Source organism: Aquarana catesbeiana, linkage group LG01, assembly GCF_042186555.1.
Source record: "Aquarana catesbeiana isolate 2022-GZ linkage group LG01, ASM4218655v1, whole genome shotgun sequence".
Lineage (NCBI taxonomy): Eukaryota > Metazoa > Chordata > Amphibia > Anura > Ranidae > Aquarana > Aquarana catesbeiana.
Window position 1 is genome coordinate 201,917,981 of NC_133324.1, and position 13,910 is coordinate 201,931,890.

Here is a 13,910-nt window from a genome sequence, read left to right on the forward strand (position 1 = left end):
CTTGTAGATCTTTCGTACACAGATGGCTGTGAATGAATGAAGCAGCCATGTGGACAGAGCCCCGCAAGGACATGCTGTTTTTACATTATGACAGCAGGTGCAGAGAGAGGATTCCCTGCCTGCTGTCACAGGGAAGGTGGGTTCTGGGGGAGAGGAGGCAGGAGTTGGAACATGTTCACCCTAAATACAGGTGAAATATGTAAGACATTCCAAAAGTGAACTTGGCCTTTAAAGGCCTTGCGTATGAATCTTTCAGAGGTTAAACGCCCAAATTAAAACACTGGGCAGATGAGTGGAGACAAAAGCAACAGTTCTTATACTTTGTCAAGGATGGCCAGTATTACACCCAAAGTGAGGAGGATATCGCAGGAAGAATGTGGGTTTAGCTGTGCTGGGCCATTACCTTATTTAACTTGCAGTATTTATAAATGTAGGGGTAGGCAACATAAAGAGGTGGAGATCTGCCTGAACAACATGGGAGAAATCAAAGATCACCAAGCACAGTGTTGCCTCCTCACACCTGATTTAAACCTCTAATTACTGTACTACCATGTTACAATTGCGTGCATTGTATAGCAATCATGGGTTTAAATCAGGTGTTGGAGGCAGCAACATATCGCCTCTTCATCACCTGTCAAATGCACTCATCACTTTTCAGAGGAGCAGCAGTGATTGTTGTACTTGTGAATGAGCCCTTGCATTCGGCAGTGGCACCCTTAGGGCTCGTTAACCCATAAAGTTGGGGGGGGGGGTAAAGCCCTTTCAGAAAGTGCACCAAACCCACAGAATGTAATTAGTATTTGGCTAAGCGCAGCATACCCGCAGGAAAACTGCAGATACCCTGCACTGCACCCCTGGTGTGCACATCAGTGTGAAATCAGCCCTACACTATTATGCCCAGTGTATTGCTTCACACTAACCTGAAGATCTCTTCTTTCCTGCTGCTGGTACCACTCTGGAGACTGCTAGCCGAGATAAGAAGAGGGTTGCAGTTGGTATCACTCCGCATGGGACAGAAGCCAGCACTACAGAGGCAGCATCGGCTCTTGCTCCCTACTACATTTCCAACTTTACAAGTAGTCCCTCTACATTGCACTCTGATGCTCTGGAATGGCAAGTCAGCAAGCCCAGTCCACCTGGCTGTTATCTACAGGTTGCGGACCTCCGTTCTATGGCAATCCTTGATGTTTATAATAGAAAATAGTGCTGAAGCTTTGTATAACCTTTCAAACATGTCTGAATGAGTCTTTTGTAATGAAAGTTCAATTTGTAAGGGCTCATTTACCTCTTACGTGCATTGCTTAACCGGTTCCCGACTGGCCCGCACGGTGGCAGAATGGCAACACTGCGCCAATCACTATACCTGTTTGGCACTCATGCCTCCCTGCGACGATCGGATTCGTTACAGAACTGATCAGTCTTCAGGTCCAGGCCAATGATTTCTGGCCTGGACCTGCTGATCGGTTTTGACGAATGAAATGCTTCCTCTGCCTTTAAGTGTTAACACAGGCAGGGGAAGTGATCTCATCTCCCCTCGTGGAATCCGTTTCGGTTCCCGAGAGAGACGAGAGGGCATCTGACTGTGAGTTGCACCAACACTACACTTACACCAGTACACGTAGGCACATATTTCACCCCCCCCGATCGACTCCCCCCACCCCCCTGTTAACCCCTTCACTCCCTGACAGTGTCACCAAGTGCAGTTTTCAGATTTTTCACTGATCACTGTACTGGTGTCACTTGTGACTCTAATCAGCTTTAGGGCAGTTAGTAGTAGGCCCAGGTAGCTTTAAGGTACCCCCTAACCCCCCCCCAATAAAGCTTTAACACGTTGATTGCCCCCAGTTAACCCTTTCACCCCCTGTCACCAGTGTCACTAATATAGTGTACATATTGTACATGTATATTCTGATAGCCCTATTGTCATGGATTAGCCAGTTATTTGGTTACTGTAACCATCAGTCTTTTATAGTGTCAGGGTAGCCCCATATTTTACCTAATAAAGGTTTTAACCCCCCGATTGCCCCCTAGTTAACACTTTCACCCCGTCACCAGTGATTACTGTATTAGTGTCACAGTTGACGCTGGTTAGTTTTTTTTTTAAATAGTGTCAGGGTATTGGCTATGAAAGGTTTAACCCCCTGATCACCCGACGGGTGACATCAGTTTTAGGGGCAGCGTCAATACCAGGCAGCGTCAGACGAGTGCCAGTATCGCTAACACCCACGCGCGCACCATACACCTCCCTTAGTAGCGTATAGTGTCTGAACGGATCAATATCTTTGATCTGATCAAATCTATACTAGCGTCCCCAGTAGTTTAGGTGTTCGCAAAAATGCAACGTTAGCGGGATCAGCCCAGATATCTGCTAGCACCTGCGTTAAGGCCCTCTACCCAGCCCACCCAAGTGCAGTATCAATTGATCACTGCCACTTACAAAACACAACACGCATAACTGCAGCGTTTGCAGAGTCAGGCCTGATCCCTGCGAACGCTAACAGTTTTTTGGTAGCAGTTGAAGCAGGCTCTGACAATCAGGTGCGTCACACTAGTTGTACATATAAATTTAGAGGCCAAAATGTCCAAACAGAGGTACACTAGTGAAGAGGCCTACATGTTGCTGAGCATGACAGATGAGAGTGATGGGGAAGTCACTCATCTGTCAGATTCAGGCTCAGTATACGAACCAGTAGACAGTAGCGGCACCCTGACAGATAGCTCTGACGACGGAGTGGTCCATGCTAAGGTCAGGCGTACCCAACCCCGTTCTTCTGTTGAGGTGCAAGAACCGCAGGGCTTTCATATGGAGCAGAGAGCCAGTACTAGTGCAGCTCATCCTTCTGGTGAACTGGCAAGCACCACCGGCCTAGTACATCCTAGTCGTACATCCAGCACTGCAGAATCACATTATGACATGGCGAGTCCCATAAGTGCAGTTCAAGCTGGTGCGGTGGCTAGCACAAGTAGTGTCCCGCAGCCACCAAGAAGACAAAGACAGGCCCGTCAAGCCCATAGTGCCCTTCCTGCAGAGTATGCCAATCCTAATTGGGAGCCCACCACTTCTGCAGCACCCGTACTCCCCCCCCATTCACTGGCCAACATGGAATTCAGGTGGAAACAGTTGATTTTACGTCACTTGATTTTTATTCGCTGTTTTTCACGGAAGATCTCTATAGATCTATTGTGGACCAAAGCAATCTGTATGCTGGTCAATTCATCACTGCTAACCTCCATTTGACCCTTGCCAGAGAATGAACCTATTACGGTTTCCAATTTTAAGACCTTTCTGGGTCTATCCCTCCTCATGGGCATAACTTAAAAAAAATTAGTTGTGGCCATATTGGTCCACTGACCCAATTCACCATATGCTAGTGTTCTCTGCCTCCATGACCAGGACGCGATACAAGCAGATCTTGCAGTTCATGCATTTTAATGACAATGAACTCTGTCGTCCTTGGGGTGATCCTGGATTTGATTGACTCCACAAAATTCGGCCCCTCGTAAGCCACTTCAAGCAACAGTTCGCAGCCTCGTTTACTCCCGATCAAGTTGCCTGCGTTGATGAGTCCCTGATTAAGTTTTATGGCCGCTTGTCTTTCAAATAGTATCTTCCCAGCAAGCGTGCCAGATATGGGGTCAAGATGTATAAGCTCTGTGACAGGGCAACAGGCTATACATATAGTTTTATGGTTCACGAGGAAGGAGACAGTCATGTGGAGCCCGAGAACTGCCCATACTACATAGGGAGCGCTGGCAAGATTGTTTAGGACTTGGTGTCACCCTTATTCAGAAGGGGGTACCACTTGTACGTGGACAATTATTACAGGAGCGTGCCACTTTTTAGTCACTTGTTTGATCATGGAATTGGCGCATGTGGCACCGTGCGATCTAATCATTGGGGCTTCCCCCAACAGCTTGTAGAATCCTGACTTAGACTGGGGGGGAGAGCCTGCTTGAGAAGTAATCATTTGCTCGCAGTGAAAAGATAAGCAGAATATTTTTGTTTTGTCCTCTGTTGACGCAGATTCGACAGTCCTAATTCCAAGTCTGGTGACTGGTGTTGTGGAGAAACCCCTCGAATACAACCTTAATATGGGAGGGGTGGACCTCAACGACCAGTTGATGGCGCCATACTTAATTGCCCGTAAGGCCGGACGCTGGTACAAAAAGTGTCTGTATACCTAATTCAATTGGCTCTGCTGAACACCTATGTGCTATACAAAGTGTCAGGGCGGACTGGATCCTTCCTTAAATTCCAGGAAGAGATCGTCGCAGCCCTGTTTCCAGACGGTGCTGTGCCTCAACTTCCCAACTGCAGCGATCGAGCCGGCTGCATGAGAGGCATTTTTCGCATGTCCCCCCTGGTACCCCTACCCAATGATCACCCCAAAGAAGATGTCGTGTCTGTAGAAAATGTGGATATAGGTGTGATACCCACTATTGTCCCTCCTGTCCTGGTCTTTGCATTGGTGAATGTTTCGACATGTTTCGAAAGCTACCACACACTAGTGGAGTATTAGCTTAGGGTACAGCACTGCACAGTCCTAGGGCACACTTTCACAGGGTCTCCAAAGATGCCATCACATTTTGAGAGACCCAAACCTGGAACCGTTAGTTACAAGTAAAAAAAAATGTGGTGTGTGTGTGTGTATATATGTGTATATATATATATATATATATATATATATATATATATATATATATATATATATATATATATATATATATATATATATATATATAAAAAACCCAAAAATAGTTCTCGTTTTATTGTTCTTCTTTCTCTATTCTCTCTCTATTGTTCTGCTCTGTTTTACTGTATTTTATAACTGCAATGTTTTATTGTTACTATGTTTTATCATGTTTACTTTTCAGGTATGTAATTCTTTTATACTTTACTGTTTACTGTGTTTTATTGTTGACCATTATTTTCTTTTCAGGTACACCATTCAGCTGCAGCACTGATTTATTTATCTTAACAGCAACAGCATTTGCTCTCACGATGCGTAAATCAGCGACTCCAGCGCTGTAGGAGGCAATTTCCCCACCACAGTTTAAAAAAAAAAAAAAATGGTGCATGTATGCCCCATCATTAGAAGTGAGTGGATACAGGGCGGTATTCTAACCCATATAGCCGCATACCCACCGATCAATCTTTTTTTTGTTCAGCCCATGGCCTGCATGAAAAAAAAGAACATTACAATATATGCCCAACAAGGACCAGCAACGTACTAGTATGTTGCTGGACTTTGAGTGGTTATACCAGAATGATGCCTGCTGGTTTAGGTATCATCTTGGTATCGTTCTTTTCAGCCAGCTGTCGGCTTTCATGTAAAAGCAATCCTAGTGGCTAATTAGCTGCTAGACTGCTTTTACAAGCAGTGGGAGGGAACGTCCCCTCCAGCCATCTTCCATGGTTTTCTCAGGCTCTCCTGTCCCACCGGGGAACCTGAGAATGGTTCCGCCAGCTGACCATAGAGCTAATCGGAGATCAGAATGGCTCCAATCATCTCTATGGTTTAAGAAACCGGAAGCTACGAGCATTTCATGACTTTGGTTTTGCCTGATATAAACAACAACCATTGGGAAAGCATCTTATCACACCGATCTTGGTGTGGTCAGATGCTTTGAGGACAGATGAGAGATCTAGAGTCTAATAGACCCCATTTTTAAAAAAAAAAGTACCTGTCACTACCTATTGCCATCCTAGGGGATATTTACATTCCATAGTTAGTCAGGTTGAAAAAAGACACAAGTCCATCTAGTTCAAACATGAAAAAAATAAATAAAATAAAAAATTTCATACAATCCCATATACCCAATCCTTTACCCTCAGTTGATCCAGAGGAAGGTGAAAAAAAACCCCAGAAAAGCAGCATCCAATTTGCTACAGCAGGGGAAAAAATTCCTTCCTGATCCCAGAGAGGCAATCGGATTTTCCCTGGATCAACTTTAGCTATAAATGTTAGTACCCAGTTATATTATGTACATCTAGGAAAGCATCCAGGCCTTTCTTAAAGCAATCTACTGAGCTGGCCAGAACCACCTCTGGAGGGAGTCTAATCCACATTTTCACCGCTATTATGCCCCGTACACACGGTCGGATTTTCCGACGGAAAATGTGTGATAGGACCTTGTCGGAAATTCCGACCGTGTGTAGGCTCCATCACACATTTTCCATCGGATTTTCCAACACACAAAGTTTGAGAGCAGGATATAAAATTTTCCGACAACAAAATCCGTTGTCAGAAATTCCGATTGTGTGTACACAAATCCGACGGACAAAGTGCCACGCATGCTCAGAATAAATAAAGAGATGAAAGCTATTGGCCACTGCCCCGTTTATAGTCCCGATGTACGTATTTTACGTCACCGCGTTTAGAACGATTGGATTTTCCGACAACTTTGTGTGACCGTGTGTATGCAAGACAAGTTTGAGCCAACATCTGTCGGAAAAAATCCTAGGATTTTGTTGTCGGAATGTCCGAACAAAGTCCGACCGTGTGTACAGGGCATTACTGTTAAGAAACCTTTCCGTATTTGGAGATGAAATCTCTTTTCCTCTAGACCACTATATGGACCCCTTTATATATTTATACATGTATTCCCTGTGATAACAGTTAAAAAAATGAATGGAACAGTGTAAAAATAAAATAAAAGGGCAAAATTAAATAATGGAGAAAAAAAAAAGCACCCCTGTCCCCCCCCCCCCCCCCGTGTTTGCACGCAAAGGTGAACGCAAGCGTCGGTCTTGTGTCACATGTAAATGGCAATTGCACCATGCAATGTGAGGTATCACCATGAGCGTTAGATCGAGGGCAGTAATTTTAGCAGTAGACCTCTTTTGTAAATCTAAAGTGGTAACCTGTAAAGGCTTTTAATAATGTATGTAGTTTGGCGCCACTGCACGGTTGTGTGCAATTTTAAGGCATGTCGTTTTTGAGATCTATGTACTCAGCATAAGATCATCCTTTATATTTTACCAAACATTTGGGCAATATAGTGTGTTTTAGTGCATTCAATTTCAAAAAAGTGTTTTTATTTTTCCATAATAATTGTGTTTGAAAAATTGCTGCACAAATACTATGTGAAAAAAATTGCAACACCCACCATTTTAATCTCTAGGGCCTTTGCTTTAAAAATGTATATAATGTTTGGGGGTTCAAAGTAATTTTCTAGCAAAAAAATTTTTTTTCATGTAAACAAAGTGTCAGAGCTTTTGTCTTCAAGTGGTTAGAGTGGGTGATGTGTGGCATAAGCTTCTAATGTTGTGCATAAATTACCAGGACAGTTCAACCCCGCCCCCAAATTACCCCTTTTTGGAAAGTAGACACCCCAAGCTATTTGCTGATAGGCATGTCCAAGTTTCGGGAGAATTAACCACTTAAAGGCCAGGCCTCTTTATCAGACTCTGTGTTTACACGTTAAAAAAAAAGTTTTTTTGCTAGAAAATTACGTGGAACCCCTAAACATTATACAATTGTTTTTCTAACACCCTAGAGAATAAAATGGCGGTCATTGCAATACTTTTTGTCTCACCGTATTTGCACAGCTTTCTTACAAGCGCACTTTTTTGGAAAAAATGCACTTTTTTTAATAAAATAAGACAGTCAAGTTAGCCCAATTTTTTTTTTATATTGTGAAATATTATGTTACGTCGAGTAAATTGATACCCAACATGTCACGCTTCAAAATTGCATCCGCTCGTGGAATGGCGTCAAACTTTTACCCTTAAAAATCTCCATAGGCGACATAAAAAAAATTCTACAGGTTGCATGTTTTGAGTTACAGAGTAGGTCTAGGGCTAGAATTATTGCTCTCGCTCTGATTGTGGCGATACCTCACATGTGTGGTTTGACCACCGTTTTCATATGCGGGCGCTACTCACGTATGTGTTCGTTTCTGTGCGCGAGCTCGTCGGGACGGGGCGCTTTGAAAAAAAATTTTTTTCTTATTTATTTTACTTGATTTTATTTATTTTTTCACAGTTTTTTTTTTTTTTTTCCTTAAAAGAAGGGTCACTTTTATTCCTATTACAAGGAATGTAAACATCCCTTGTAATAGAAAAAAAGCATGACAGGTCCTCTTAAATATGAGATCTGGGGTTAAAAAGACTTCAGATTTCATATTTGGACTTAAATGCTTTAAAAAAAAAAAAAAAATGTCATTTGAAAAAAATGACAACAGAAAAATGGCCCTTTAAGACGTATGGGCAGAAGTGATGTATTGACAACGCTTCCGCCATGCTATAGTATGGAGACGGGTGGGGGCCATCTTCCCCTCACTCGTCTCCATACCCAGCCACGAACAGGTCCCGATCGCCTCCGCCGCTGCCGATGGCTCTGGTAAGCGGCGGGAGGGGGGTGGCCCCTCACCCGCCGCCGATAAGTGATTTTGTGGCGAATCCGCCGCAGGGACCACCATTATCGTAAACAGGACTGCCGGCTCAAAAGATGAATACCTCGGTTGTGGCAGCAGCTGCTGCCATTACCGAGATATCCATCTTTAAACTGCTGAGGTATATGTACAGAAGCCGGTCGGCAAGTGGTTTTAAAAAAAAAACTTTTTTTTTTCCTTGTTTTTTTTACACAAAGTTGTCGCTAAATGATATATTGCTCACACATGACATGGGTATATGTGGAATTACACCCTAAAATAATTCTGCTGCTTCTCCTGAGCATGGGGATTTCACATGTGTGGGACTTTTTGAGAGCCTGGCCGCTTACAGGACCCCGAAAACCAATCACTGCCTTCAGGCTTTCTAAGGACGTAGGTGATTTCACTTCCTCACTACTTATCACAGTTTCAGAGGCCCTGAAATGTCAAGATAGCACAACCCCCCCCCCCCCCCCAATTGACCCTATTTTGGAAAGTAGACACCCCAAGATATTTTCTAAGAGGCATGGTGAGTATTTTGCAGCTATTGTTTTTGAAAATGAAGAAAGAAAAACATTTTTATTTTTTTTACTTTTTCAATTTCAAAACTTTGAAAAAAAGTGAGATCTGCAAAATACTCAACATGCCTCTCAGCAAATAGCTGAGGGTGTCTACTTTCCAAAATGGGGTCATTTTTGGGGGGGGGTTCACCATTTTACGCCCTTAGGCTGAAGGCGGTGCTTAGTTTTCGGTGTCCTGTACGCGGCTAGGCTCCCAAAAAGTCTAACACATGTTGTATCCCCGTACTCAGGAGAAGCAGAAGAATGTATTTTGAGGTGTAATTTCACATATACCCATGGCATGTTTGAGCAATATATCCTTTAGTGACAACTTTGTGATAAAAAAAAAAAATATATAGTATCTCACAAAAGTGAGTGTACACCCTCACATTTTTTGTAAATATTTTATCTTTTCATGTGACAACACTGAAGAAATTACACTTTGCTACAATGTAAAGTAGTGAGTGTACAGCTTGTATAACAGTGTAAATTTGCTAGCCCCTCAAAATAAATCAACACACAGCCATTAATGTTTAAACTGCTGGCAACAAAAGTGAGTACACCCCTAAGTGAAAATGTCCAAATTGGGCCCAAAGTGTCAATATTTTGTGTGGCCACCATTTATTTTCCAGCGCTGCCTTAACCCTCTTGGGCATGGAATTTAGCAGAGCCACTGGAGTCCTCTTCCAATCCTCCACTCCTCCATGATGACATCACAGAGCTGGTGGATGTTAGAGACCTTGCGCGCCTCCAACTTCTGTTTGAGGATGCCCCACAGAAGGTTTAGGTCTGGAGACATGCTTGGCCAGTCCATCACCTTTATCCTCAGCTTCTTTGGCAAGGCAGTGGTCATCTTGGAGGTGTGTTTGGGGTCATGTTGGAATACTGCCTTGTGGCCCTGTCTCCGAAGGGAGCGGATCATGCTCTGCTTCAGTATGTCACAGTACATGTTGGCATTCATGGTTCCCTCAATGAGCTGTAACTCCCCAGTGTCGGAAGCACTCATGCAGCCCCAGACAAGGACACTCCCACTACCATGCTTGACTGTAGGCAAGACACATTTGTCTTTGTATTCCTCACCTGGTTGCTGCCACACACGCTTGACACATTCTAAACCAAATAAGTTTATCTTGGTCTCTTCAGAGCACAGGACATGGTTCCAGTAATCCATGTCCTTAGTCTGCTGGTCTTCAGCAAACTGTTTGTGGGCTTTCTTGTGCATCATCTCTAGAAGAGGCTTCCTTCTGGGATGACAGCCATGTAGACCAATTTGATGCAGTGTGTGGCGTATGGTCTGAGCACTGACAGGGGGACCCCCCCACCCCCACCCCTTCAACCTCTGCAGCAATGCTGGGAGCACTCACATGTCTATTTCTCAAAGACGACCTATGGATATGACGCTGAGCATGTGCACTCATCTTCTTTGTCAACCATGGGGAGGCCTGTTCTGATTGGATCCTGTCCTGTTAAACCGCTGTATGGTCTTGGTCACCGTGCTGCAGCTCAGTTTCAGGGTCTTGGAAATCTTATAGCCTAGGACATCTTTATGTAGAGCACCAATTCTTTTTTTTCAGATTCTCAGAGAGTTTCCTTGCTATGAGGTGCCATGTTGAACTTCCAGTGACCAGTATGAGAGAGTGAGAGCGATAACACCAAATTTAACACACCTTTTCCCCATTCACACCTGAGATATTGTAACACTAACAAATCACATGATACCGGGGAGGGAAAATGGCTAATTGGGCCTAATTTGAACATTTTCACTTTGGGTGTACTCACTTTTGTTGCCAGCGGTTTAGACATTAATAGCTGTGTGTTGAGTTATTTTGAGGGGACAGCAAATTTACACTGTTATACAAGCTGTACACTCACTACTTTACATTGTAGCAAAGTGCCATTTCTTCAGTGTTGTCACATGAAAAGATAGAATAAAATTTTTACAAACATGAAGGACGTACTCGCTTTTGTGAGATACTGTGTGTGTGTGTATGTGTGTGTGTATATGTATGTGTGTATATATATATATATATATATATATATATATATATATATATATATATATATATATATATATATATATATATATATATATATATATATATTATATAATTTGTCATTTTCCCGACACTTGCGGCAAAGTATAAAATATTCCATGCACTCAACATGCCTCTCAGCAAATAGCTTGGGGTGTCTACTTTCCAAAATGGGGTCATTTTACGTCCTTAGAAAACTTGAAAGCGCTGCTTGGTTTTGGTGTCCTGTACGCGACTAGGCTCCCAAGAAGTCTCACACAATGTGGTATTACCATACTCAGGATAAGCAGCAGAATGTATTTTGGGGTGTCATTTCACATATAACCATGGCATGTTTGAGCAATATATAATTTAGTGACAACTTTGTGTACATTTTTTTTTTTTTTTTGTCATTTTTTAATCACTTGTGACAAAAAAAAAAATAAAATTTAATGTGCTCAACATGCCTCTCATTGGGGTGTCTACTTTCAAAAATGGGGTAATTGGTGGGGGGGTTGTACTGCCCTGCCATTATAGCGCTTCACGAAATGAGATAGGCAGTCATAAACTAAAAGCTGCGTAAATTCCAGAAAATGTACCCCAGTTTGTAGACGCTATAACTTTTTGCGCAAACCAATAAATATACTCTTATTGAATTTTTTTTTTTTACCCGAGACATGTGATTGAATGCATTTTGGCCTAAATGTATGACTAAAATCAAGTTTATTGTATTTTTTTTATAACAAAAAGTAGAAATATCATTTTTTTAATCAAAATTTTCAGTCTTTTTTTTTGTTTATGTCGCAAAAAATAAAAACCGCAGCGGTAATCAAATACCACCAAAAGAAAGCTCTTTGTGGGAAGGAAAGGATGCAAATTGAGTTTGGGTACAGCATTGCATGACTCCGCAATTACCGGTTAAAGCGGCGCAGTGCCAAATTGCAAAAAGTGCTCTGGTCAGAAAGAGGGTAAAATCTTCCGGGGCTGAAGTGGTTAAAGGCAGCCCATTCAAAATTAAATGGCTGCTGATGCACTCTACCATGTTTTAAAAAAAAAAAAAGCACATGACCCTTTTTTTTTCTACCGCTATCCAATGTTGCGGAAGTGTGAATGATCACCAGTTAATGCCCAAGGATGACCAAATAGTAACTGATGCTTCTGTTCTGAACACTGCTTGTGATAAATGAGCCCTATCCTGTTCCCAGGATTGGTATAATGGCAGTAAGTGTGATTGACATCTGCAGCCATGAGAGACTTGAGTGAAGAAGTGATCATATATACGAGATGTCAATGTAAAACCTTCTTCCAATACATTAACCCTATGGCCCAATACTGCCTGAAACTTTTTAGTTGTCGAGAAAAGAGAGAGCTTCCAGGATGCTTTGTCAGTAAGAATAGAATGCACTTGTAGTTTCTTGAGAATGCAAAAGTCCACAGTTTGGCCATACTTTGTATATTCATTCCTATGTGTGCAACCACATGGGTTACACACACCTTGTGCATGGTGTGCACCTGTTCATTTCTAACTCTCACACCATTGTACATGACGCTCAATGTGCCACAGTGCATACACCTTGATTGCAGTGCATTGGGGTAAAAAAGGGTGCATGGATGCTCATCAAAGACCATATGTAATGGATGGGAACATGAAGCAATGCATGTACTGAAGCATCAACACGTGCTCACGTAGGGCCTTTAAACTATCAATCAGTGAATTGGGTGAACTGGTGGGTATGATATTGATCTCTGTCGTATTTTGAAGTCAGCTTGTTTTAAATTGACAACTTTGACTAGGCGTATCCTAATGTATCCTAAGGCCTTTTTCCCTAGTTCATAGAATTTTAACTTTGACATATGTCATTTTCAATCTGTTTATACACTGGGGATGGTGAGATAGCAAGCTGTGCATGAGAGCCCACACCATATGCTTGTCTATGGACCGAATCATATTGGGGAATTCCAAAGGGTCCCCAGACCAACCTGAAGATATAACCCTCAGATGTACTGTATTCTGTGTCTGCTCTAGTATCTTCTTCTGCGAGTATGTGTAGAATGTAGATTCTCATAAAATGAGTTTCTTTTCATATTTTGCTGTTTTTATGTTTCACTTCAATAATCTGACCTCTTTACTATTCAAGGTTCGCTTTGCTAAGCCAGTTATCCCTGGACAAACTTTACTAACTGAAATGTGGAAAGAAGGCAACAGAATTTACCTTCAGACCAAGGTCAGGAATGATATAAAAAATATTGTCCCACATTGTATGTGCTCTTTCATTGTGAATCCATATCAATGTTGTAATGAGTATATATATTTTGTGTGTTTTAAATAGAAACTATACCCACAACAACTTGATAAAAAATAATGTTCTTTAGCAAGGAACATCCGCTTTAAAAGAGAAGTTTGGGATTTAAGAAAAAAAAAAAATCATACTTGCCTAGGTGGATGCAGCATTGGTCTGATGCTGCATCTGTCCCCTGCCGGCTCTAAATAAGGTGTGTATACCGCTCAGGTGAATGCTTGATAACAGTTCTGTGTGAGTACCCACCTCAGGTCGCCTCCACAAACATTCAGGATAAAGAGAAATTGGCAGCACACCACCACAGAACTAATGCAAAATAATTCTTTTAAAGTGATTGTAGGGGTTTGTTTGTTTTTTTTTTTTTTTTTAAATAACAAACATATCATACTTACCTCCACTGTGCAGCTTGTGGCCCCGAACATCCTTTTCTGGGGTCCCCCGGCGGCTCTCGTGGCTCCTCCCCGCATCAGATAACCCCCTCGGGGAAGCTCTTCCCTGAAGGGGTTACCTTGCGGGCGTGCTCCTGAGTCCAGCATTCGGCATCCATAGCCACCGAATGTATGACTCTGCCCCGCCCCCCGGCACCCGCATCATTGTATTTGATAGCAGCAGGAGCCAATGGCTGTGCTGCTATCTTATCCAATCAAGAGCCAAGAACCCCA

The 13,910-nt window shown here is 42.6% G+C and overlaps 1 protein-coding gene across 1 annotated transcript in view; it reads left to right on the forward strand.

The window, feature by feature from the left end:
• Positions 1 to 13,910, forward strand: part of HSD17B4 (hydroxysteroid 17-beta dehydrogenase 4) — a 516,553-nt gene that overhangs the window by 412,806 nt on the left and 89,837 nt on the right. The window contains exon 20 of the mRNA XM_073624673.1: positions 13,087 to 13,173. Coding sequence (XP_073480774.1) covers positions 13,087 to 13,173 — 87 coding nt within the window. The remainder of the gene's footprint in view (positions 1 to 13,086; positions 13,174 to 13,910) is intronic.